The sequence below is a fragment of the Mustela putorius genome, unplaced genomic scaffold (assembly GCF_011764305.1).
Source record: "Mustela putorius furo isolate JIRA1106 unplaced genomic scaffold, ASM1176430v1.1 tig00001419_pilon_pilon_pilon, whole genome shotgun sequence".
Lineage (NCBI taxonomy): Eukaryota > Metazoa > Chordata > Mammalia > Carnivora > Mustelidae > Mustela > Mustela putorius.
The window spans coordinates 470,157-492,287 of NW_025421736.1; the positions used below are offsets into that span (position 1 = coordinate 470,157).

Below are 22,131 nucleotides of genomic sequence, written 5' to 3' on the forward strand. Positions count from 1 at the left end.
TCCGCCCCTGCTCCAGGCCTGGGCCACGAGGTCTGGATCCTGGAACAGTTTGGCTGCAGACGGGGAGGTGGGGAGGGGGAGGTGGGGAGGGTCGGCTGCGGTTGGGAGGATCCTGCGCCATCTGCTGGTCGGACAGCCCTCGCCTGTCTTCCTTGGGCTGAGTGACAGGTCCTGCCCCCTGGATTAGGGTAGGCGTGGCTTGGGCTTACTGTCTGGACCCTGAGCACCCAGAGAGGGTGTCCTCTTTTCTAAGAAGGGGTACTTCACAGACATGGTCCAGCCAGCACACATTAAGTTACTGCTGTGTGCAGACCACAGCACACACTGGCATGCCTCTGGGAGAGAGGGCCTGTGTCCCCCTCCTTAGGCTGTGGGGCTATTGGGTCAGCTCTATGGTCCCAAGAACAGCTCCAGGATGACTTAGGGCATAAGTCAGGCTGAAAGGCCATGTAAGGGAGAGTGAGGGTACCTTTGCCCATGCCTGAGGGAGGGGGTTGTCTTGGATTCTGGTGATGGGGGAAGGGGTTTGCTCCCAATCCCCGTGTTGCATGCAGGGGTGCAGCAGTGAAATGTCCCACCCCACAGCCTCCAGGCACACATACATGTCCAAGCACACACAGCATCAGCATGTCCGGTCGCTTCATTTGATAAATACACACTGTTCAGAGCCTGCCCTGAGAGAGTTCTTTTGCTTCAAGGACACCCCCCAGCAGAAAGGGGATTTTGTGATCCATCCAGCTTCAGGTAAGGCTGGGTCCAGGTGCTCACATGTTTCCATGTGTCTGAACTCTTCCCAGCATGCGCTGCTATGTCCTCGGACTGGGGGGCTGCTGCTGACAGGCTCCCCTCTCCTCCACTTGGGGCATCGCTGTGGCTGTGGCTGGGGATGGGCCGGGTGCACAGGGGGCAGCCCCACTCAAGCCACGTGGAACAGGTGTGGGTATCCCCCACAAGGAAGGGGTACTAGGCAAACAACTGATATCCCCTATCCCAGGACCCCAAAAATGACATGGTTATGACCCGTGCTATGTTCCCCAAGATTCAGCTGTCCAGAAGCAGGTGGAAAGCGCTAAGCTGTGGATGCCTGGGGCAACGAGGTGGGGACCTAGAGGCCTGGCTTCCAGACTGAAAGTCCACAAGCCGCTCTTCCCTCCCTCCCCATGCTGGACAGGACAGCCAGGCAAGAGCTGAGTCACTGAGGACCGCCTATATTCTGTGAAGCTTAGAGAGGAAAGGCTGCAGGTCCCAGAGATGAGGTGACCTCCCTTGGAGGACAGGAGTGTGAAGGGATCCAGGGGGGCTGTCCTATCATGGGGCCAGTGAAGGGTAGACACTGGGCATGCATGTTGGGGTGCAAGGCACTGTGGGGGAGGACAGGCCAGCCTCAAGTATTCAGGATGCTGACAGACGGGGGGTGACCCGCCCTCCTAGTTCCACTTCCCCATTTCCTCCTAATGTGGGGATCAGGGAGGCAGGGACGGGAGGAAGCCGCACACAACCTCAGTGACCTTCCAAGTTGTAGAAAACAGCCCCAAACCATGCACTGCTTGCTAAACAGCACGAACCCCACCCCACCCCCGCCCATCCCCTGGCCCCTATGACAGGACCACAGTAGGAAGTTCTGACCTCAGAAGTACAGCCAAGAGACCAGCAACTAGCCAAAAAAGGGTGGCCTGGGCCAGTGGAGGGGAGAAGTGGACATGGAGATGAGGAATGCAGTCTTGATTTTGACGGCTACTCGAGAATCCCGGGGCGGGGGTGTGGTCAAGAGAGCTGGGGATGAGGGTCCTGAGGCCCCAGGCTGATGTCTGGGGAGGAAGCTCTTCTGCCTGGGTTCCCCACTCGTGCCTGCTCACACCTGAAGCACCTGCCGCCCCCCACCCCTGCTGCTCTCCCTTCCAAGCCACCACCACCTCCGGACTCAGGCCTTTCTCACTCGCACCACGCAACAGTCGTTCTGGACGGGCTGGCCAGGGTCATGCTGTGAACATGTCCAGCAGGGCTCCCTATCAACCTGTGGGACCTTGCCATGGCCCCACACAGCCAGCCACAACCCCCCAGCCCAGCCACCATACTTGTCTGTGACCCAGCTCAGTCCTGGAGAGGGAGGACTGTGGACGCTTGCCCCAGCTCCACCGGTGTCCCCTCTCCAGGGGACTTCCTGATCTGTCTGGCCCTGTGTCTTCTCCCCACCCTAACCACCCAGGAAACCCCCTGGTTGCTGCTCATCAGTATTACAACCGCGACCCTCCCCAGAAGGCAGCCGGGCCTGGGTCCTGGGGACCAGGTGGGCACCCGAGGATGAATCATGACCGAGGGTCTCTGCTGGGCCTGACCGCGAGGAGGGGCCCGGGCTCCCCTAGGGGCGGCACAACCCCACCCCTCCGGCCGGGGCGGAAGGGCGGGGCCTATCGCCAGGGGAACCTCCGGGGCCCCGCCCGCCCGGCGCAAACAAAGGCCGCCCCCCTTCTCCCGGCCGCACGGTCAGCGCCCGCCGCCCGCTGCTGGACGAGCCTCCTGTCCGGCCTTAGCTGAAGCTCCACGGACCCCGCACGGAACCCCAGCGCGCCTCAGCCGGCCCGGAAAACACAGCGCAGGGCGGGGACCGCCGAGGAGGCGCGGAGTGGGGCGGCTGTGGGAGGGGCCCCCGGTGTCCTCACCCCAACACCGCCCGGCCTACACCGGCTCCTAGAGGGGAAACTGAGGCTGGGGACGGCTCGGGACTTGGCCGAGGTCGTGCAAGGCTGGCTGGCGCGACTGGGACTCGGCCGACGCCACGGTCCGGGTTCGCTGGGTAGTGACGTTTGCCTGGTACTGCGCCGACGTGTTTTGTTTTCGTCTCGCTGCCAGCATTTGAAAATCAGGACATTTCCCATAAAAACTCAAGCTCTGGTTTGTTTGGAAGAGGAAGAAGATCGGGCAACAGCCCGACTGCCCACTTTCCTGGGAGACGCAGCCCCCCAGCGCTCTCCCGACACAGAGGGCCCGGGGACACCTGTCACGGGGCAGCGCTGTCTCCGCACACTTGTCACTTTTAAGGGGGAAATGACGAGGCGCGGGCCCCGAGCGCTAGAGAGATGCGGGGAGGCCTTCTTGCTGGCACGAGGAACATTGCCCCGGGAGGAATCCTCCTCCCGGGCCGTGAGAGGACGCGAGGAAACGTGTCGTGCGCGGAGGAGGAGCTGCGGTTACGTAGCTGAGGAGCCCCCCAGTACCTAGAAACGTCAGGGTGGGCTTCCTGGGAGAGGTGACAACTGGGGGATTAGAAGGAGGAAAGGCACCAGGAGCCAAGAAAGACCCATTTGGAGATGGCCTTTTATGGGTACAGCCCCTCAAACGTCCCCCCACGCCCCGTGCCGCCGCTGTCCCTGGTCCTGACGGGGCTGGTCCCCAGGCCTGACCGAGGCGGGAGGCCGCTGCTGGTCCGCGGAAGGTTACCAGGGGACGACCCGCACCGCCAAGGCCGCAGCGGCCTCCGAGAGCCGGAAGCCGGGCGAGCGCAGGATCCAGAGCGCGTCCATCTGCCCACCCCACAGGGAGGCCTATCTGACCAAGTGTCCAGTTTCTCTGTGGTGATGAAAGAAATCTCTGCCCTGGCTTCTTCGATTTGGAGGGTTCGCCTTCATTTCAGAGGGAGCAGCCTGGTGGGGAGTCTCGCGCAGGGCCCGGAGCAGTGGGTGGGGGAGGAGGGGTGCGTGCACCGGAGGTGCAGGCTCGGGTGCTGGCAGGGTTGGGTGCGGGGAGCAGAGGCTGGTGAGAGGCGGTGGCGTCCTGGATGGGGCGGTGCCCGGCCGAGCACAGATTGCGGGCGGATACTTGGGGAAGTGCGGGCCCCAGGAGGTAGAGGCGGGCGGGGCGGCGAGCTGGACGCCGGCCGTCCCTCCCCCAGCGCGGGCGCAGCGGCCCCGGACGAGCCCAGGAGGGGACCGAAGGGCTGGTTTCCGCCCGGCCGCCGCCAGGCAGGGGCAGGAAGCCGCGCGTCTGTCCCCGCGCACCACCCACCACCAGCCCCCCGGCCCCGCCCCGCGCCGCCGCCCGCCGCCGCCTCCTCCCGCCGCCCTCCGTCCTCTCCGCTCCGGCTCCCGCGCGGGGCGGGGGCGGGGGCGCGGGGCGGGGCGCGGGCCGAGCGGCGGCCGCTTCGGACATGTCGGGCCCGCGCGCAGGCTTCTACCGGCTGGAGCTGAACAAGACCGTGTGGGAGGTGCCGCAGCGGCTGCAGGGGTTGCGCCCCGTGGGCTCCGGCGCCTACGGCTCGGTCTGGTAGGGGCGGCGGCGAGAGCGGGGAGGTGCGGGCGGGACTGAGCGCGCGCCCCCTCCCCTCCCTCCGCGAGGTGCCGGCGGGAGGGGCCTCGCCCTGCCTCCGCCCCCGGGCCTCTCACGGATCGCGGCAATGAATGGGGGGTGGGGGCGTGAAGGAAACTTTCCCACCGGGCGCCGTTCGGGTTTGGGGAGAGGGGTCGTTCCTCCGTCCTGTCCCAGCCGGAGCATCCCCCACCAGGCCCAAATCCTGCGGCGTCACAGTCGGCGAAAGGGCGGGTCTCATGCGCCCCTAAATGTGCAAGCATGCGTCTAGGTTGCCCCCCCCCATTCCCTCCGTCAAAGGTCTGGCATCCCTGGGGTCCGGCAGATGCCCAGGTACTACGGTGGGTAGTTTTGTTTGCCAAAGGAAAAGCCTAACTTGGGGGAGGGTAGGATCAAGCTCCATGGCGGGTCCTGCCCCTCCCCTGTTTTCCAAAGGGTCTCAGACTCTGGCCAGGGCTTAGGCCTGAGCAGAGATGCCTACCATCCCCCTGCAATACTTGTGGTGGTCTAGACCCCAGCCCATTTTTTTGCCCTAACCAAGATAGCTCAGACCACAGCCCCACAGTTGGGCTCTGGGGCTCAGACAGAGCATAGTCTGGAATGGGAGAGAGGGTCAGGATTTGGGTGAGGCCCGTGTGGGTTTGGGGAGGGTCTAGGGTAGGATGGTTGTAGGAAGTTGGTTGCAGGTGCCATACTGATGGGCTGAGTGCGGATGTGGGTGTTGAGCGGTGTCCCCCCAAACCCACTGGGGTCATTACAGAGGCCTGAGCCAGGTGGCTGCTGTCCACTGAGGGAGTCTTGGAGGTGGGGAGGCCAGAGCCCCTAGGGGATGGGGCATTGCTCCTGGCTCTGACAGAAGTTAAGACTGGGACTTCCTGAAGCCCCCAGAGGTCCAGTGCTGGAGCCTGGACCAAGGGTTTCTGCCCACCCCCCATCTCTTGTCATTGGCCCACTTGTCAGAATCGTCGGGCTGGCCATCTCCTCCGTCCTGGCCTCAGGTCTCTGTCTCCATCTCCAAGACCTCAAGGGTGGGAAGAGGGTCAGGATAATAAATGAGTGGTCCCTGGGGAATATAGAGTCCTTGCTGGAATCACCTTGGGTCTAGAATCACCTTCTGGGAGCTCCTAGGGAGTATCAATCTCCCCAAAGGAGGCCTGGGCCCCCCACTGCACTTAGTTGATGGGGACCAGTGCAGGTGATTGCCCTCTCCTGGGCTCCTGTGTTCTCCTGATGAAGATGGTGCCCCAGTGCCAGATTCCTGTCACTTGATTGTGCCGACAACTGGGCAAAGGATCCGCTGCCCGCATGAGTGGACATTCCCCTACCTGCCTCCCCAGAAGTGACAGACCTTTCCCCACAGGCCACTGTGGGGGTGGGGGGGGGGCGTGGATGCCCCAGGCACCTAGCTAGCTTTCCTGCACTGCCACCTGGGCCCCTGGGCATCCCGTGCTGCAGAAACTGCTCCCAGGGCCGCGTGGACCCCACTGGTTGCTGGGGAAGCGGCATTCTAGAGAGTGGAGGTAAAGGGAGAGGGAGGAAGGAGAGGAAGCAGTCTGTGTGAAGGCATGGATGGCTCTTCGCAGGGCTCCAGTGTTGGGCCAGTGGGACTCCGGGGTGGGGGGGGCAGCCTTTGCATTTGAAGCTGATGCCTGTGGGCCTTGTGTCTCCTGTGAAGAGCAGATGCGTGGGCATCGGGACCTCTGGGGAATGGGGTGCACCAAGGGGAATGTTCGTGGGCCCAGACCTTGCATATTGTCCAGTTTGTCACTCTTAAAAATAATAACGCGGTAAACACCTTTGGCCAGTTTTTCCTCCGTATTTTGTCTCTTCAGAGGTGTTGGGCACCCAGGGGCTTTGAAGGTGGCTCTGGAACCCTGCGGGGTGGGGGGGGCCCTCCTGGAGCTATGAGCCAATAGGGGAGCCAGAGGGCTGTTTGGGGCTGGTTTAGCAATGGCTGTTTTCCTGACCTGGTTGGTGGAGATTCTCCCTCAGCCCCATGCCGAGTTGGGGAAGAAGATCCAGGTTAGGACTCCCTGGTGGCGCAGGCCCGGCCCCTGTGCGTGGGAGGGTGGGCTGCCCCTTGAAGAAGGAGAAGGCCCCAAAGAGGCACAGAGGAGAGGCTTCCTGGGTGCCGGTGTCCCACCCCCCAGCGGCCGTCTGAGCAAGCGCGGGGGCGGGAAGAAGAGCCCCGCGGGAGCAGGGGCAGGGTGCGGGGCGCGCCGCCGGGGCCCCCCCGCGCCGCCTCACTCCCCCCGTTGCAGCTCGGCCTACGACGCGCGGCTGCGGCAGAAGGTGGCGGTGAAGAAGCTGTCGCGACCCTTCCAGTCGCTGATCCACGCGCGGAGAACGTACCGCGAGCTGCGGCTGCTCAAGCACCTGAAGCACGAGAACGTGAGCGGGGCTCGCGGGGCGGGTCCGCCGGGCGGCCGGGCCTCCCGGGGCGCGCAGCACGCAGGGGGCGTCCAGGCCTAACTCCCGGCCCCACGCAGGTCATCGGGCTGCTGGACGTGTTCACGCCGGCCACCTCCATTGAGGACTTCAGCGAAGTGTGAGCGGTCGCCGGCGGGGCCACAGGGAAGCGCGTTGGGGGTGGGGGGAGAGGCGGCCTCTCGGTGCTGACCCCCCCCCCTCCCAGGTACCTGGTGACCACCCTGATGGGCGCCGACCTGAACAACATCGTCAAGTGCCAGGCGCTGAGCGACGAGCACGTCCAGTTCCTGGTTTATCAGCTGCTGCGCGGGCTGAAGGTGGGCGCCGCAGGGGCGGGCACGGGGCGCGGGGCGGCGGTCAGAGCCTGACCCTGCCACCGCATCCCCCTCTCCCTCTCGCAGTACATCCACTCGGCGGGGATCATCCACCGGGTAGGTGTGGCCGAAGGGTGCGGGTCGGGGCTTCCGCAGGGCCTGCGCAGGGGCTCCTCCTGCGCTCACGCCCGCCTGCCCCGCAGGACCTGAAGCCCAGCAACGTGGCGGTCAACGAGGACTGTGAGCTGCGGGTGAGCCGCCTGCAGGTGAGGGCCTGCCGGGCTGCGGAGGGGTCGTCCGGGGAGGTGCTCACAAGCCTGCTGGTCGCTCTAGATCCTGGACTTCGGGCTAGCCCGCCAGGCTGATGAAGAGATGACCGGCTACGTGGCCACTCGCTGGTACCGGGCCCCCGAGATCATGCTGAACTGGATGCACTACAACCAGACAGGTGACATCTGCCAGCCGGGCAGGTGTGCGGGGTGGGGCCAGGGTGGGCTGCAGTAATCACACCAGGGCCTGGGGACTGAGGGCGGCGGGTACAGGGCCAGGAGCCCAGGCCCCTGGGGTGGTGTGTGTCCAGTCTTGGAGGGCAAGCATTCAAAATGGACCGCAGAGGGTCCAAGCACCATGGGTCCTGGGCTAACTGTTCCCCCTTCCCAGCGTTGTACTTAGAGGAGTAAGGGGTCTGCTGTCTGGGGGCCTGGGTGCAACAGAGAGCCCACTGTGCACAGTCTGGGCAGCACCCTGATTCTCGGAAGGGCCCTTGGGGAGGGTGGACTGATGGAGCCTCCTTCCCCAACAGTGGACATCTGGTCTGTGGGCTGCATCATGGCTGAGCTGCTCCAGGGAAAGGCCCTCTTCCCAGGAAGTGACTGTATCCTTGGCCCAGGTGTGGGAGGAGGGTGAGCCAGGAGCCCCCTGTGCTGGGTGGGGCGCAGGGGAGGTGGGCACTGGCCCTTTCTGGCCGACCTTGCCTTCTCTGCCCCATGCGGGGCCCCCTTGGGCTCACTGACTCCAGCTGTAGGAGAGCAGGTTTTGGGTAGCGCCCCCAGGTCTGGGATCTGGGGGCCTGGGAAGGGTCTATTCCTGGCCAGTGGGCATTTCCTCAGCCGGACAGACATCGACCAGCTGAAGCGAATCATGGAAGTGGTGGGCACACCCAGCCCTGAGGTTCTAGCAAAGATTTCCTCAGAACACGTGAGTCGCTCGCTGCCCGCTCTCTCTGCTGACCCAGCTCCTGGGCACTCCAGAGGAAGGGGCTCTGTGGGAAGAGACTGGGAACCATGCGGGAGACCTGGGTCACGGTGGACTAGAGCCCAAGGCAGGTACCTGAGCCCTTCAGGGAGAAACAGGTGAACAGGGAAGGCGTTCCCGGCACGAGGACAGTGAGGGTACACCCTCAGCACTGACAGACGGTGGGACAGTGAGGGTACAGTCTTAGCACTGACAGACAGACATCGCCTTTGCCAAGGACAGGGGGTGCCCCGGGCATCGGGAGCCAGGTAAGCCGCGGGAGCCGCCGCATCCGTGGTGGCAGGGGCCCTATGGTGTGTGCGGGCTCTGATCCAGGCCTGTCAGAGCGGGTAGGTCTTGTCTCAGCAAGTCCTTGCCTGGCTTTGGGCAGGAGGGGGGCCGGTGCATGATCCGGCCCCCTCAGGCCCTTCCTGTGTGCCCCCAGGCCCGGACCTACATCCAGTCCCTGCCCCCCATGCCTCAGAAGGACCTCAGGAGCATCTTCCATGGGGCCAACCCCCTGGGTGAGGACGGGCTCCGGGGCTGGGCTGGGCTCCCCGTCTGGCCCTACCTGCACAGCTGACCACCCCCTCCCTACGGACCGCTCCATAGCTGTGGACCTCCTGGGAAGGATGCTGGTGCTGGACAGCGACCAGAGAGTCAGTGCGGCGGAGGCCCTGGCCCATGCCTACTTCAGCCAGTACCATGACCCCGATGATGAACCTGAGGCCGAGCCCTACGACGAGAGCGTTGAGGCCAAGGAGCGCACCGTGGAGGAGTGGAAGGGTGAGATGGGCCAGGGCCAGGGGTTGGGCGGGGAGGGGAGAAGTGGAGCCCAGGGGCCTGACGCTGGCTTCATTCCCCGGTAGGCTAGGAGTTGCCTGTTTCCTGCTGGAAGCATCCCACTCCTCCCCAGAGTGGTTCCCACACTGCCCGTGCTCCTAGGGCTGGGCTGGGTCCAGCAGAGGCTTGGGGCAGCACAGCGCCGGCTCTAGAAGGAAGCCCCCCGGGGCTGAGACTGCCCTCAGGATGGTGGGCCCGGTCTGGGCAGCCAGCACCGGACAGTCAGGTGGGGGCTGTGAGCCAGTGACAGCCTTTCCCTTCACTCCCTAGAGCTCACCTACCAGGAAGTTCTCAGCTTCAAGCCCGCAGAGCCACCGCAGTCTCCTGGCAGCCTGGAGATTGAGCAGTGAGGACACGTGCCTGCTGGCCCTTGGGACTGGCGGACGGGCAGGAAGGAGCATGCCGGCTGGATTCCCACGAGGGCCGCCTCCCAGCACCACTGTGGCCAGCACCCTGAGCCTAGCTGGGGCTCCCTCGCCTGCACGCTGCCCTCGTGGGCAGTCTGTATACGCATGTGAACGCACAAGAGTGTGCATGGGTGCAAGCCGCGAGTGCAGGAGTCCAGACAGAGCACCCTGGACTTCCTCAGTCCTCTGCCTTCTCCCAACAACCTGGGTCTCCCGTAGGACCTCATCTGGATGCCTTGGGGTTCCCCTGGGGAGTATGTCTGTCTCCAGACCTCCTCGGTCCCAGGTCCCAGAGGGTTGTCTCTGGAGGGCATGGTGCCCTGGGGCCAGGCCCTCTGGAGACTGAAGGGAGGGTCTTGGTTGTCAGAGCCTCTCAACCTGGAAGGGGCGGCTGTCCTGGGAAGTGCTGAGACCCTGAAGAGCTGAAAGCTGAGACCGTCACCACGTATCCGATGAGAAGACCATGCTGGAGCCCCGTGTTCCCCTGGGCCATACGTGGCATATGCATACTAATGCGTGCTCCGGGTACTGACATGTCAAGGCGCGTGTGAATCTGGGGAGGCCTGAGAGCCAGCCGCCATGAGCAGCTGGAAGCCTGAAGTGAGGTGCCTCTGCTGTTACTTCCCTTCCCTCGGTTCCTGATTGGGGGTGGGCTGGGGCGCTGCCGCTGAGATCCTGGGTGTGCCATGCCAGGGGCTCTGGTGGACAAGGGAAACCAGGGAACAAAAGCCAGGGCTTTCTCCTGGAGTGCGGGGGCTGCAGCAGACGTGAAGAGGTGGTTGGTACAGGGGGCTCCAAGCTTGATGCTGGCGGTGGGGGGGGCACACCCCAGTGTGCCCTTGGACTCAGACCCTGACCTTGGCCAGGAGCTGATGAAGAAGCCTCTGCCTGCTCTCGCTCTACCTCTGCCCTCCTCCGGCCCTGCAGCTGAGCCCTGGACTGTTCTGCTCTGTGGGTCCGCTTGCCTCCCTTCTTCCAGAATGGAGCTGGTCCAGTAACCTGTGGACCTGACCCTGTTCAAGATGTTGGGGGTGTGGGTTCCCCAGCAAGGGGCTTCTCTTTGAGGAGGTGGTGTCCCGTGTGTCAGGTGGTGACCCCCCCCACCTTGCAGAGGTCTCAATGTCAAGTGCCTGCAGTGGGGTTTCACAATAAAGGGGGTTCTCTCCCACTCAGCTTGTGTCCGAGGCCCTGCTGCCTGGAGCGGGGAGGTGGGAGCTGGATCCACGCCTCACATTCCCAGCCGCTCTGACCCCACTAGTCGCCAGTCGGACAAGCAGCCATATTCAGTCCAGCACCCTCCCTGCTCCCAGAGAGCCGAGGGCCATGGGGGGCGGGACAGGGTGAGTTCTGGGTCCAGGCTGATAGGCTCTGATCCAGGACAGGGCTTGAGGCAATCCACAGATCAGCCCACTGCCCTGGGGGGGTGGGGGGGCGGAGTCACTGGGCATGCTCGGCTTCTGGTCTGGTTGCAGCTTTGCCCCTTCGCTCAGTGGTCAGGAAAGCTGCTGGTGGACAACCAGGGCTCCCTGGGAGCAAAGGCTTGTCCTGCCCTGGAGCTGGGTAAAATGGGGAAAGTAGCTTTCCTTTCGTTCCTGTTTAAGGGGTGAGAGGGCCACTCCAGCCCTCGGGATGTCCACCGAGCTCCTGCTGCTCACCACGGCTCGGGAGGAAGAGCACTGGCCTCAACAGGGATGGGGCAGAACTTCCCTTGGATGGGGCATCTGTGCCCTTGCCCTGGGCCTTGGGGGTAGAGATCTTCTGGGAGCCCCACCATGGGCTGGTCAGTGTAGCTACGGGGCCTCACGTCCTGGGGAATGGGAGCAGAGCTGGGACATGCCCTGCGTGGGGAAACCTGCCAGACCCCTGGGCCCCACCATAAGTAAGTGAGCCAGCTAGGGGCTTCCTGGAGGAGGCAACCCAGGGCATGAAGGGCACAGGTGGTTGTGACTCCGGCGACTGGCCGCTCTGACTGGTCTCCAGCTGCTGGGTGCTGCGGAAGACCAGCCCGCAGCGCGGGTGTAAAGCTGCCCTGGCCGGCTCTGAGCTGCTGATTCATGGTGTCTGGGGCCAGAAGGGCACAGAGGAGGGGCGGGGGGGCCCTGCAAATCCTGTTACCCCACTCTGTCTCCGACCTGCCTCATGGAGCTGGGGGAGGTCCCGCAGGGAGGGGTCTCTGTCTTCCAAGAGCATCTGGTGCAGGGTGGGGCCAGACCTCTGGAAGGAGGCTGCCGATGGCCCCACCGATGGCCCCACCGAGGGGTAAGGGGGCACTAAAGGCCCAAGCCGGGCTCTCCTTCACCCCTGGGGTCAGCGGTGACTTTCTGCAGAGAGAGGAGAGGCTCAGGCCAGACTTAGGACAAATGAGGAGAAAGCTGGGAAGGAGGCAGAACAGGAAGGGACCCCCACAGACTCGGAGCAGCTTCCCACCTGCCAGGTGGGTGCAGAGAAGGGAGCTGGGTGTGCACCAGGGCCCAGGGGAGACCTACAGGACCAGCTTCTCTGGCTCCTGGGGTTGGGAGGCCTGGGGTCGGTGGTGGTCACACGGAGGAGGCCCAGCTCCTCCACAGGGAAAGGGGGATGCAGGCGTTGGGTGGTGGGGGACCCCACACTGGGATGTGGATGGATCCGCCCCAGGGGAAGGGGGCGGCCTGGGGGGTGGGCGGTCGGCCTGGGGGTCACAGCATTCAGCTCCGGGCACTCCGGGGTGGGGGCCCGGGTTGATGGGGTGGAGCTGGTGAGGGAGGCGGACGGTGACTTGCAGCTGGGAATAGAAGTGCTAAGGTCCGGACTGCCCAGGATGGGCCCAGCTCCCCGGGCGCGTGGCTACTAAGGGGGAGCCGGAGCCCCACGGGACTGGTGCTAAGACACCCCCAACCCGGCCCCGGGAAGTCCGGCCCGGCCCGGGTGAAGAGGCGGCCGGGGTCTGCAGTGCGGTCCGGCCCGGCGCGGCCCCGGCGGCGCTCCCCTCCCCCGCTCCGGCCCTCCCCCAGCCCCCCCCTTCCCCGCCCGCGGCGGGCGCCTCAGGTTTCCGCGGGGAGCCGGAGGGCGGGCGGGGGCGTCACGTGCGCGCCGCCCGGGGGCCGGTTGGTCCGCAGGCGGGGGAGGGGCCGCGCGCTCCCCGGGCCGGGGCTGGGGTCGGGCCGGGGTCGGCGGCTCCCGACTCCCTGGAGGGCGGCCCCAGGACGGAGAGAGCCGGAGGCCGGAGGGCCCCAGCGGCGGCCGGGCGACGGCGCGGAGCAGGCTTTGCCCACGCGGTGGCCCCGGCTGATCCCGGGCGCCCGGTCCCCGCGGCGCAGCGCCCACGGGGTCGGTGGCGGGGGCGGCGCCCGGGCCGGCCATGAGCTCGCCGCCGCCCGCCCGCAGGGGCTTCTACCGCCAGGAGGTGACCAAGACGGCCTGGGAGGTGCGCGCCGTGTACCAGGACCTGCAGCCCGTGGGCTCGGGCGCCTACGGCGCGGTGTGGTGAGCGCGAGCCGGGCGGGGCGGGGGCGCGCGGGGTCCGGGGGCGCGCGGGCCTCCCGCTGACCCGCGCGCCCCGCAGCTCGGCCGTGGACAGCCGCACTGGCGCCAAGGTGGCCATCAAGAAGCTGTACCGGCCCTTCCAGTCGGAGCTGTACGCCAAGCGCGCCTACCGCGAGCTGCGTCTCCTCAAGCACATGCGCCACGAGAACGTGAGTCGCGCCTGGGGCCCCCCCAACCCCGCCAGCGCCCGCCCCGGCTGCTCCGCTCCCTCCCCGCCCGCGGACCCTGCCCCCCTCGGCGGCCCCTGAGCAGTCTGCTCCAGTCCCCCGCAGAGCTGGACACAGAGCAGGAGCCGGCATCCTGGCAGGGGCACCTCAGAGCCTTGCAGTCTCCCGAGCAGGGGTTGAGGGAGCTGTGTGGACAGCACTAAGAAGAGTGCCCCCCCCCGCCCCCAATGACTTCTTCCATGGGGGGAGGGATGGCGGATCTGGGGCCCTACCAGGGAAGGGTCTCCCTTTTTTCGGGACCTGCCCATAGGACACCACGTGCGGTTGCCCCTGCTGGCTTCTGAAAGCCCTCCCTCCTCCTGGGAGAACTGCTGTTCTCCAAGTTCCTCCTACAGCCCTGCACTCTGCGTCTCCCACATACATCATTCCTGCCACACCCCTAGTTTGGGCCCCCTCTCAGGGCTGGTGGTTTGGGTACCCAGACCCTGGGCTGATCATGCTCTAGACAGGTGGTCTAGGCCCTCCTGGACCATCAGATCTGCCAGCCTCCATCGGGGAACATGAGTCCCATGTCTGCCAGGAAACTTGTTCCCTCGGTTCTTGGCTGACCCTAACCCTCTTAACCCCTTGAGTGGGTCCTTCTTCCATCAGACTTTCCTTCTCTGTCCTTAGCCTTTCCCCAGTGAAACCCACTCACGGTGGACACCAGCCCAGCACCGACCTCACCACGTGGTGGTTACACCCAGTCGTGCCCCTGGTTCCCATGGAGACAGAGTCCGCCCCCTCAAGGTTTCCTCCTCCTCCCCAACCACCCCCACTCCCACTCCCCACCCTGCCCATCCCCTGAGGTCTCAGGGCTTTCTCTTCAGACGCTGCTCACCCACGGCCCAGCCCCCTCCTCTGTGCCATCCTGACCCACCAGCACAGGAGCCACTGCCTCCGCGGGCCCTGCACACAGCTGGGAGGCTCTGCCAGTCAGCACCTTGCTTTCTTAGGTGAACACTGAGGCTGTGAGAGGCTGCGCACCATGGCAGGGGCTGCCCTTCCGCCCTTCCCCTACTTAAGGCCAGAAGCCGCACTGCAGAGGCACAGAAGTCTCTAGCAACCTAACAGATCCCCCTCACCCTTGGCAACCCTGTCTTCTAACCTCTTCTTGTCAAGACACTGTCCCGGTTCCCCAGGCTTCCCTGGCTTCCAGGCCCCTCAGTGAACATCCCTCTGTGTTCTCTCCTCCCCTGTGCCCAAGACTCCAGCCCTGCTGGCCGCAGAGCACACCTCAGTGTCCCTCCACCTGTGTCCACTCTTGCCTCCCTCCTATCTGTCCCCACACAGCAAGCAGTGGACACACTTGTTTAAACCCTTGCTCAGAAGCTCTTGGGGTCCAAGCCAGACCTTCACCTGGCACGCACGGGCCTGCTCGGGCTCCCTCTGGCCTCTCCTTGGCTACTCCCTGGCTTGGGCCTCGGCCACCTGGCCTTTCTCCCTGTGTTCCTCAAACACTCGAAGTGTTCTCCCTTCCGCCTCGGCCGTCGTTCACACGGCCTCTGCCAGGTGTCCCCCCGCTGGCACTTCCACCTGGCCACTCTGCTGTATAGGCCTCCCAGGGGTCGGCAGGGCGGGCTCTGCTGCCAGCCTGCCTGGGGCTCTCCAGCAGGGGTGAGGCCCCCTGATGGACCTGCTGGTTGTCGGCCCTCCCTCGGGAGGCTGTCCCCCTTGGTCTTGGGTCTTCCTGGGAGCTAAGAAGAGGAGGAGGAAGGGCCATGGGAGCTGCCCCTCCCCCAGGGGAACCCTGTGGTCACCGTTCAAAAATAGCCTGTGTCTAGGGGCTTGTGTGCCAGGGCTGGGCTGCCCGCCAGCAGACGGAGCCAGGCCCTGCAGACATTGGGAGGAGACGGGGATGGCTGTGGGGGGCTTTTCTGCCCTGAGTGCAGTGCCCGCTCTGGGGGTGTACCCAAGCCGCCGTGCCCGCCGCCAAGCCCCCATTCCACACAGTCCTCTGGGTTCCTCCCCAGGTCATCGGGCTGCTGGATGTGTTCACTCCTGATGAAACCCTGGATGATTTCACAGACTTGTGAGTGTGGTCTTGGGCAGGCTGTGCCGGGCAGTGGAGTGTTGGGTGCTGACTCAGGTTCTGTGTTGGCGTGCGGGCCTCCCCGCAGCCCGGGTGGGGGGTCCCGAACCCAGGACCCATGGCGGTGGCACGGCTGGGTGGATCCTGGGCCTCCTCCCACCACACTGGGGGCCCACCGCCCTGGGCACTGGCCCCCGCCAGAGCCGGAGGTGCGAGTGTGGGACCCATCTGTTAGTCGGCAGGTCCCGTGCTCTCGGACCCTGGCACTCTGTGTGGCCTGTGTGGAGAGCTGCGGCCCTTTGCTGGCAGGCAGGGGAGGGGCAGCAGTTGGCCTGCCTGTGGCTGCTGTCCCTGCTTTCATACTGCGGTGGGCCCAGAGCCAGGGGCTGAGCTGGGGAAGGGCTGAGGACAGCGCCTCACCGTCTGACCTTGCAGAGGTCAAGGACCTGCACAGGCCCCTGTCCTGGCGAGGTGCTTAATGTCTGTCCTCTGCGGCCCTCTCCTGCCACCTGTCCGGTGTGCTCCTCTGACCCATGTGCCCTGCTGTCCCCACCCCTGCCCACAGGCCCTGCCCCCCTTTCTCTGGCCGCTCTTTTGCCTGTGATCCCTGGTGCTGCCCGGATCCTGGCCTCCGTGCGGCCCTGCAGGAAACCGTTCTGGGTGGGGCAGGGCGGGCAGAAGAGCTGTGGCTGGGCTTGGGAGAGGCGGGCGCTGCCCACGTGTGGAAAGGGGAGCCCGTGTGCCGTGGGGCCGTCTCCGGGACCCCCAGGGGCGGAGTGCGTGTGACACCAGGCATCTGCACGCACTCCATCCCTCAGTTACCTGGTGATGCCGTTCATGGGGACTGACCTGGGCAAGCTCATGAAGCACGAGAAGCTGAGTGAGGACCGAATCCAGTTCCTCGTCTACCAGATGCTGAAGGGGCTAAAGGTGGGGGTGTGCGGGGTGCGGCCGGGCTGGGGCTGCCGGCCTGTGGCTCTGGGGTCTCCGGGAGCTGACTGCCGCACTGTCTCTGTCCCTGTAGTATATCCATGCTGCTGGCATCATCCACAGGGTAGGTCCTTGTGGCGGTGGGAGGGCCCCCTGGCCTACAGGTGAGGGAGGGGCTTGGCTGCCTGGAGCCCCCATCGCGGGGGCACAGCTGTTGGGGGTGAGGGACCAGTGCCCTTCTTGGAAGGGCTGTTGAGTGGGGCTGACCAGAGGCAGGGAACAGGGGCTCTTCTCTGCATATGCCCCCGTGGGAGGGGCTGCGCGGCCACCTCTCTCCTGCCCCCAGGACCTGAAGCCCGGCAATCTGGCGGTGAACGAGGACTGTGAGCTGAAGGTGTGTGTCGTGGGGGAGGCTCTACCCACCCACGCATCTGCCTGTTGCCCTTGGCCCTCGGGCCAGGCAGAGGGCTCAGACCCCAGCCATCCAGGCCACAATGGCACTGGATACTGGAGGGCATGGGGCATGCTCCGTACCTCATTGAAGAGAAGGAAGGGAAGTGGCCCCAGTCCCCGATGTCTGAGCCAGGGTAGGGCCAAGGGTCCCCTCCAAATAGGCTGGCCAGGTCCTGGGGTGGGCAGGGAGTAGGGGAGCAGGGACAGGACACCTGCTGGGACACCTGCTCCTGAAGGTGCTGGAGGGCAAGGTCAGTGGTGCTGCGGGCACTGGCCATGGGGAGGGACTCATGGGGACGCTTGGGGAGTCTGTGGCCATGACCTCAGGTCCTGGAGGGCTGGCGGGAGGCCCCGGTGTGACCAGTTCTCCCGGATCACAGGCTGACCCGGCTACTCCCTGGGGCCCCTCTGCCCCACCTTCTCGATTCTGACCGTAGATCCTGGACTTTGGCCTGGCGAGGCAGGCCGACAGCGAGATGACCGGGTATGTGGTGACCCGGTGGTACCGGGCACCTGAAGTCATCTTGAATTGGACGCGCTACACGCAGACAGGTGAGAAGCTGCCCAGAGACGCAGAGCCGCCCTGGCACCAGCCTCCTGGGTCACACCCTCTGGCTTCCAGTTCTTCATGGGAAGTCCAGGGCCAGCTCCTCCCGGGAAGGCTGCTGAGCTGGGGTGGGAGCCGGGAGAGGGCGCGACAGGCTAGACACGGCCGCCTTGTCCGTGTCTCTCCCCCGCCCCGCCCCCCTCGACGTGTGTGGGCCCCTGCCCCCCCTGGCCCCCAGAGCCCTGACGCAGGGGCTTCTGTCTCAGTGGACATCTGGTCGGCGGGCTGCATCATGGCAGAGATGATCACTGGGAAGACGCTGTTCAAGGGCAGTGACCGTATCCTACCCTTGTCGGGGGGCGGGCAGGGCCTGGGTGGGGGCTGGGCATGCTGCCCGGGCCCGGAGGGGGCACGCTGCTCTCGGCCTTGTTCTGTGCTCCTGACCTTGGCGCAGACCTGGACCAGCTGAAGGAGATCATGAAGGTGACCGGGACGCCTCCTGCTGAGTTTGTTCAGAGGCTGCAGAGTGCCGATGTCAGTTGGGAGCTGGACGGGGGCTGCGGGGGCTGGGCCTGGGTCTGGGGGTCAGACCCTTACCTTTGCTTCCCGAAAAGGCGAAGAACTACATGAAGGGCCTCCCCGAGCTGGAGAAGAAGGATTTCGCCTCCATCCTGACTAATGCAAGCCCTCTGGGTACGACTGGACCGGGGGTGGGGGGGAGCGTCGGGTCAGGGACTAGGGCACCGCGGCCTGGGACCCTCCCTGAGCAGCCCTCCCTGTAGCCGTGAACCTTCTGGAGAAAATGCTGGTGCTGGATGCAGAGCGGCGGGTGACTGCGGCCGAGGCGCTGACCCACCCCTACTTCGAGTCACTACAGGACACGGAGGATGAGCCCACGGCCCAGAAGTACGACGAGTCCTTTGATGATATGGATCACACGCTGGACGACTGGAAACGTGAGTGGCGACTCTGGGCAGGGCCCGTGGAGGGACCTTGAGAACCAGTGCCGGGCTCCAGGGCTCAGGTTTGGGTCCCCCTACCTGGGGATGCCGGTCATATGAGGGATACACAGACGGTCAGAGGGCACTGGGGCTTCTTGCCAAGGTGACCTCTGGCTGAAGGTGAATGAGGGACGAGACAATGTCCCCGGCAGGAGGTTCAGCACTGACAAGAGCAGGAGGTGAATTCTGAAGACTGGAGACAGCTCCCCGCTCAGGGGAGTTGTGAGCCCTAACGCTGTCCCTGCCCCGGCGGCCCGGCCCCGGTGCTGCCGTCTTCCCCTGTCCGGGCCAGAGACCTGGGCTGTTCTGGAGCCCCTCGGCACCCTCTTGTCCCCCAGACTCCGCTGTTCCCTCTTGAGCTTGTCCTCATCTCTGCACTCTCTCTCTCTCTCTCTTTTTTTTTTTTTTTAAAGATTTTTATTTATTTATTTGATGGACAGAGAGATCACAAGTAGGCAGAAAGGCAGGCAGAGAGAGAGGGGGAAGCGGGCTCCCCGCTGAGCAGAGAGCCCGATGTGGGACTCGATCCCAGGACCCTGGGATCATGACCTGAGCCCAAGGCAAAGGCTTAACCCACTGAGCCACCCCAGCACCCCTGCTCTCTCTTTTTAAAAAAGGATTTACTCAGTCATTTTAGAGGGAGGGAGGGAGGGGTGGGCGTGTGCACGTGTGAGGGGGGCAGGGCAGAGGGAGGGAGAGGACCTCCAGCCGACTCTGACACAGGACTTGGTGTCATGACGCTGAGATCCCGACCAAGAGGCGACATTCCGCTGACTGAGCCGCGCAGGCGCCCCTCTTCGCCCCTTTCAGGACCTCTCGTACCTGGACTGCTGCACACCAGCTGGCAGGATAGGGCCCACCCCAGGGAGCCTCCTCCGCACCCTTGCCCATTCCTTCTAGTCCCGCTGAGCCGTGCAGACCCACTGAAACCTGAGCTTGGCACCACCGGGCTGGGCATTGTCAGGCGCCTTAGAGCGATGTCCCCTGCCCTCATCTTTCAGGGCCCAACCAGCACACGCTCGGCTTCAGGCTGGGCTCGGGGACACCTGCCAGGTGCTCAGGCTGCGTGCTGGGGTTGGCTTTGCAGGATGGCAGGCAGTGAGGGCTGGGCTCCGTGTCTTTCTCTTGGTGGCTGCTGGACCAGCCTGGAGGGTGCTGGAAGTACCTGCAGACAGCATTCAGGTCCGGTCCTGGCTTTGCCTCAGACCTGGGGCCTTGGTGCTGCACATGGGGGTGGGGTGGACGGGACTGGTGGTTCTCAGACCCTGTTCCTTGGTCACTGGGCAGCTTGGTGCCTGCGCAGGGCCCCACTCTTATCTGTGCTTATATGTTGGGTTTGGTTTGATGAAAGTCTTCTGTTGTTAAAAAAGATAACATGAAAACCACGATCCACAGAACCCTTTCTGTGGTCCCCACCCACACACAGTGGTAAGAGCTTTCACTTTTGCTGCAGACCATGGTGAACACGTGACCTGCTTGCGGCCGAGCCCCCGGTTAGGAATGCCAGGAATGCTGACTCTCTTCACTTCCCATTTCTCTGGGAACAGCCAGCTTCACACAAACCTCCCCTGTGGGGGCTGACCCCCAGGTTAGGGTTAGGTGAGGGGCCTGGGGCCCCCGACGGGGCAGGAGCACACAGGTGCCACAAGCAGGGCGAGCCGCACAGAGTACCTGCTCTAAACACACAGTGTTTCCTGCGCTGGGCCTGTGGAGGACCGATGTTCCCCACACAGGTGCTCCACTGGCCGGACTGGCCAGATGAGCATGGGAATGACAGGGGCAGGGCTGTGCAGAGCCGTCCCTCTGCAGGCTGCTCAGAGGGGAAGCACATCGGGCCTTCTCCCTTCCTCTGGGATGGCTGGCCCTGGGCTCACATTTCAGGGACCATGAGCACCTGGCGAGGAGGGCCGAAGCTGTGGGTGTTTGTGGGAATTCTTGTCATTGAAGTTGTGGATATTCGTGGTCCAGGAACCGGGCTGTGTTCTGGTGGGACCACTTGAGTAGACACATGGATTTCTATTCAGAGGACAGCGTCTCCTCATTATGTCAGGGTGTGGGGCCGGGGCCCACGTGGCCACTCCAGGGCTGCAGGAGCCCCATCAAGGCGGATAGCTCCTGTGGATGGACACAGGTGGGCTGAGTGTGGCCACAGCCTGCGATGAAGTCGCATGTGTGGGACAAGGGCAGCCTATCCAGCACCTGCACTCCAGCAGTGACTTCTGACCCTGATGTTTTTGGGGACCGGCTAGGCCCCTAGGTCAGTGGCTAACAGCCTGTACTATAGGCCCGGGAGCTCTCCCTTCCCCCACCCAGAGAGGCAAGTACCAGTGCCCTGGGCCCAGTGCTCTTCCTGGGTCCCTGGCTTCCACCCTGGGTGTTCATCCTAGGAGGTGATTCTGAAGGGTGATGAAGTCCCTTCTCCCATGACAGTCTGTCTCTGTCACCCCGACCCAGGTGTCACATATAAAGAAGTGCTCAGCTTCAAGCCTCCCCGGCAGCTGGGGACCAAGGTCTCCAAGGAGACGGCTCTGTGAAGACCCGTGGGCCCTGAGAGGTGGTGAGGATGCCTTGGGGATCCTGGCTGGGGCTCCTACCTGGAAGGGCAATCCTAATGATCACTGTGACTTGGCTGAGGCTTATGTCCCAGGAGACCTCGGGTTCCACGGATGCCCCCACCCGCCCAAGGCTGTTACCCCGCTCTCAAGGTTTGGACTTAAGTCTAAACTTGGGGGAACATCTGGACCTTCTGGACAGGATGTCAGCCTGATTGGGGACTGGCCTCTGACTCCCTGAGCGATGGTCCCCTCCCCCAGGTGCAACAACAAGCCTCAGAGCCTGTGTGGAGCTGGGGGGTGAGGCTTGGGGTCAAGGCCTGGCCTCTGACCTTGCCTGCTCCAGCCCCAGCTGAAGCCCAGCTGAAACAGCTGAGAAAGGACAGGGCGGGCGCACAGTGCCTACTCAGGGATGTCTGTACTGGGGGGTGTGGCTGTGGACTCCCCTGCACCCCCAGCCCAGAATGGGCCCACACAGCTGGAAGGAATAAACCCTTTTGTAGAGAGCGCACGTTGGCTTTTCCAATTCTCAGACTGGATCTCTGCCTCTGGGCGTCTGAGCTGCAGCCTGGCACAGAGAAGCTGGCCATGGGGTACCAGGCCCTACTCAGCAGCTGGGCTGGGGCACCTCCTTCCTTCCAGGTCCACAGGGAGCCCAGAGCCTGAAGCCCCTGTACTGGGGATGGGCCCCGCCTTCCTCTAATGGCTCAGATTCCGGAGCCCGACGCCAGGCACGGCCTGATGAGGACGGGGTTAGGCTCCGACCTGGGGCTCAGTCCCAGCTGTCTGGGCTCCCTGTGCTCTCAAAGCCAGGCTCCTAGCGAGGAGGGGTCCCGCTTGGCGCTTTGAGACTCCTGTGGCACCCCAGCGCCCTTAGCGAGCCCTCTGCCAGCCAATGGACGTCGCGGAGAGCGGACAGCGGGGTCAGGGGCCCCTCCGGGGCTCCGGCGTCTGCCCTGGCTCCTCCCACCTGTCCGACGGCGGAGGCGCGAAAGCGGGGCCAGGCCATCCCCCTTCTTCCGGCCTGGAGCTCGGCCGCACAGGCGAACCGCTGGCCCAGTCAAGTATGGTCAGACAAGTTGCCAAAGCGGACACGGGCTTCCTCCGCTCCGGGCTCTGCGACGGTCGCCGCCCGGGACGCCCCGCCCCGGGAGATCCTGGGGGGGAGGGGGCGCCCCGGGCCCCGCCCTAGAGCCACGTGACCCGGGATGGTCGCTCAGTGTGCGCCACTGCGCAGCCGCCCTGATTGGCGCAGGGGCGGGCACCGGACCCCGAGAGCCCGTCGGGGTCCTCCCAGAGCCCCGGTGGGGCTCCCGCAGCCCGCGCTGGCGGGTGCCTGGGCCGGGAGCGTGGGGGCCC

At 64.7% G+C, this 22,131-nt stretch overlaps 2 protein-coding genes across 8 annotated transcripts; both read left to right on the forward strand.

Annotated features, from left to right (window-relative positions):
* Positions 1-2,424: 2,424 nt before the first annotated feature.
* On the forward strand, positions 2,425-10,701 carry MAPK11 (mitogen-activated protein kinase 11). Of its 2 annotated transcripts, XM_045087575.1 has the most exons (12): positions 2,425-4,260; positions 6,564-6,693; positions 6,792-6,850; positions 6,938-7,049; positions 7,134-7,163; positions 7,250-7,297; positions 7,380-7,494; positions 7,849-7,920; positions 8,164-8,243; positions 8,725-8,803; positions 8,892-9,065; positions 9,393-10,701. In XM_045087575.1, the coding sequence occupies exons 1-12, from the start codon at positions 4,145-4,147 to the stop codon at positions 9,470-9,472; spliced, it is 1,095 nt and encodes a 364-aa protein (XP_044943510.1). In that variant the 5' UTR covers positions 2,425-4,144; the 3' UTR covers positions 9,473-10,701. The 2 variants fall into 2 exon arrangements, with proteins under 2 accessions (XP_044943510.1, XP_004775440.1); XM_004775383.3 differs by lacking the exon at positions 2,425-4,260 and having other exon boundaries at positions 4,276-6,693.
* Positions 10,702-12,617: 1,916 nt separating this feature from the next.
* On the forward strand, positions 12,618-21,283 carry MAPK12 (mitogen-activated protein kinase 12). 6 transcript variants are annotated; one of them, XM_045087577.1, is made up of 13 exons: positions 12,618-12,991; positions 13,071-13,200; positions 15,231-15,289; positions 16,108-16,219; positions 16,314-16,343; positions 16,566-16,613; positions 17,110-17,224; positions 17,486-17,557; positions 17,674-17,753; positions 17,834-17,912; positions 17,990-18,175; positions 20,675-20,777; positions 20,868-21,283. In XM_045087577.1, the coding sequence occupies exons 1-12, from the start codon at positions 12,867-12,869 to the stop codon at positions 20,752-20,754; spliced, it is 1,116 nt and encodes a 371-aa protein (XP_044943512.1). In that variant the 5' UTR covers positions 12,618-12,866; the 3' UTR covers positions 20,755-20,777; positions 20,868-21,283. The 6 variants fall into 6 exon arrangements, with proteins under 6 accessions (XP_044943512.1, XP_044943513.1, XP_044943515.1 ...); XM_045087578.1 differs by having other exon boundaries at positions 12,618-12,988; positions 20,675-21,283; XM_045087576.1 differs by having other exon boundaries at positions 12,619-12,991; positions 20,675-21,283.
* The last annotated feature ends 848 nt before the right edge of the window (positions 21,284-22,131 follow it).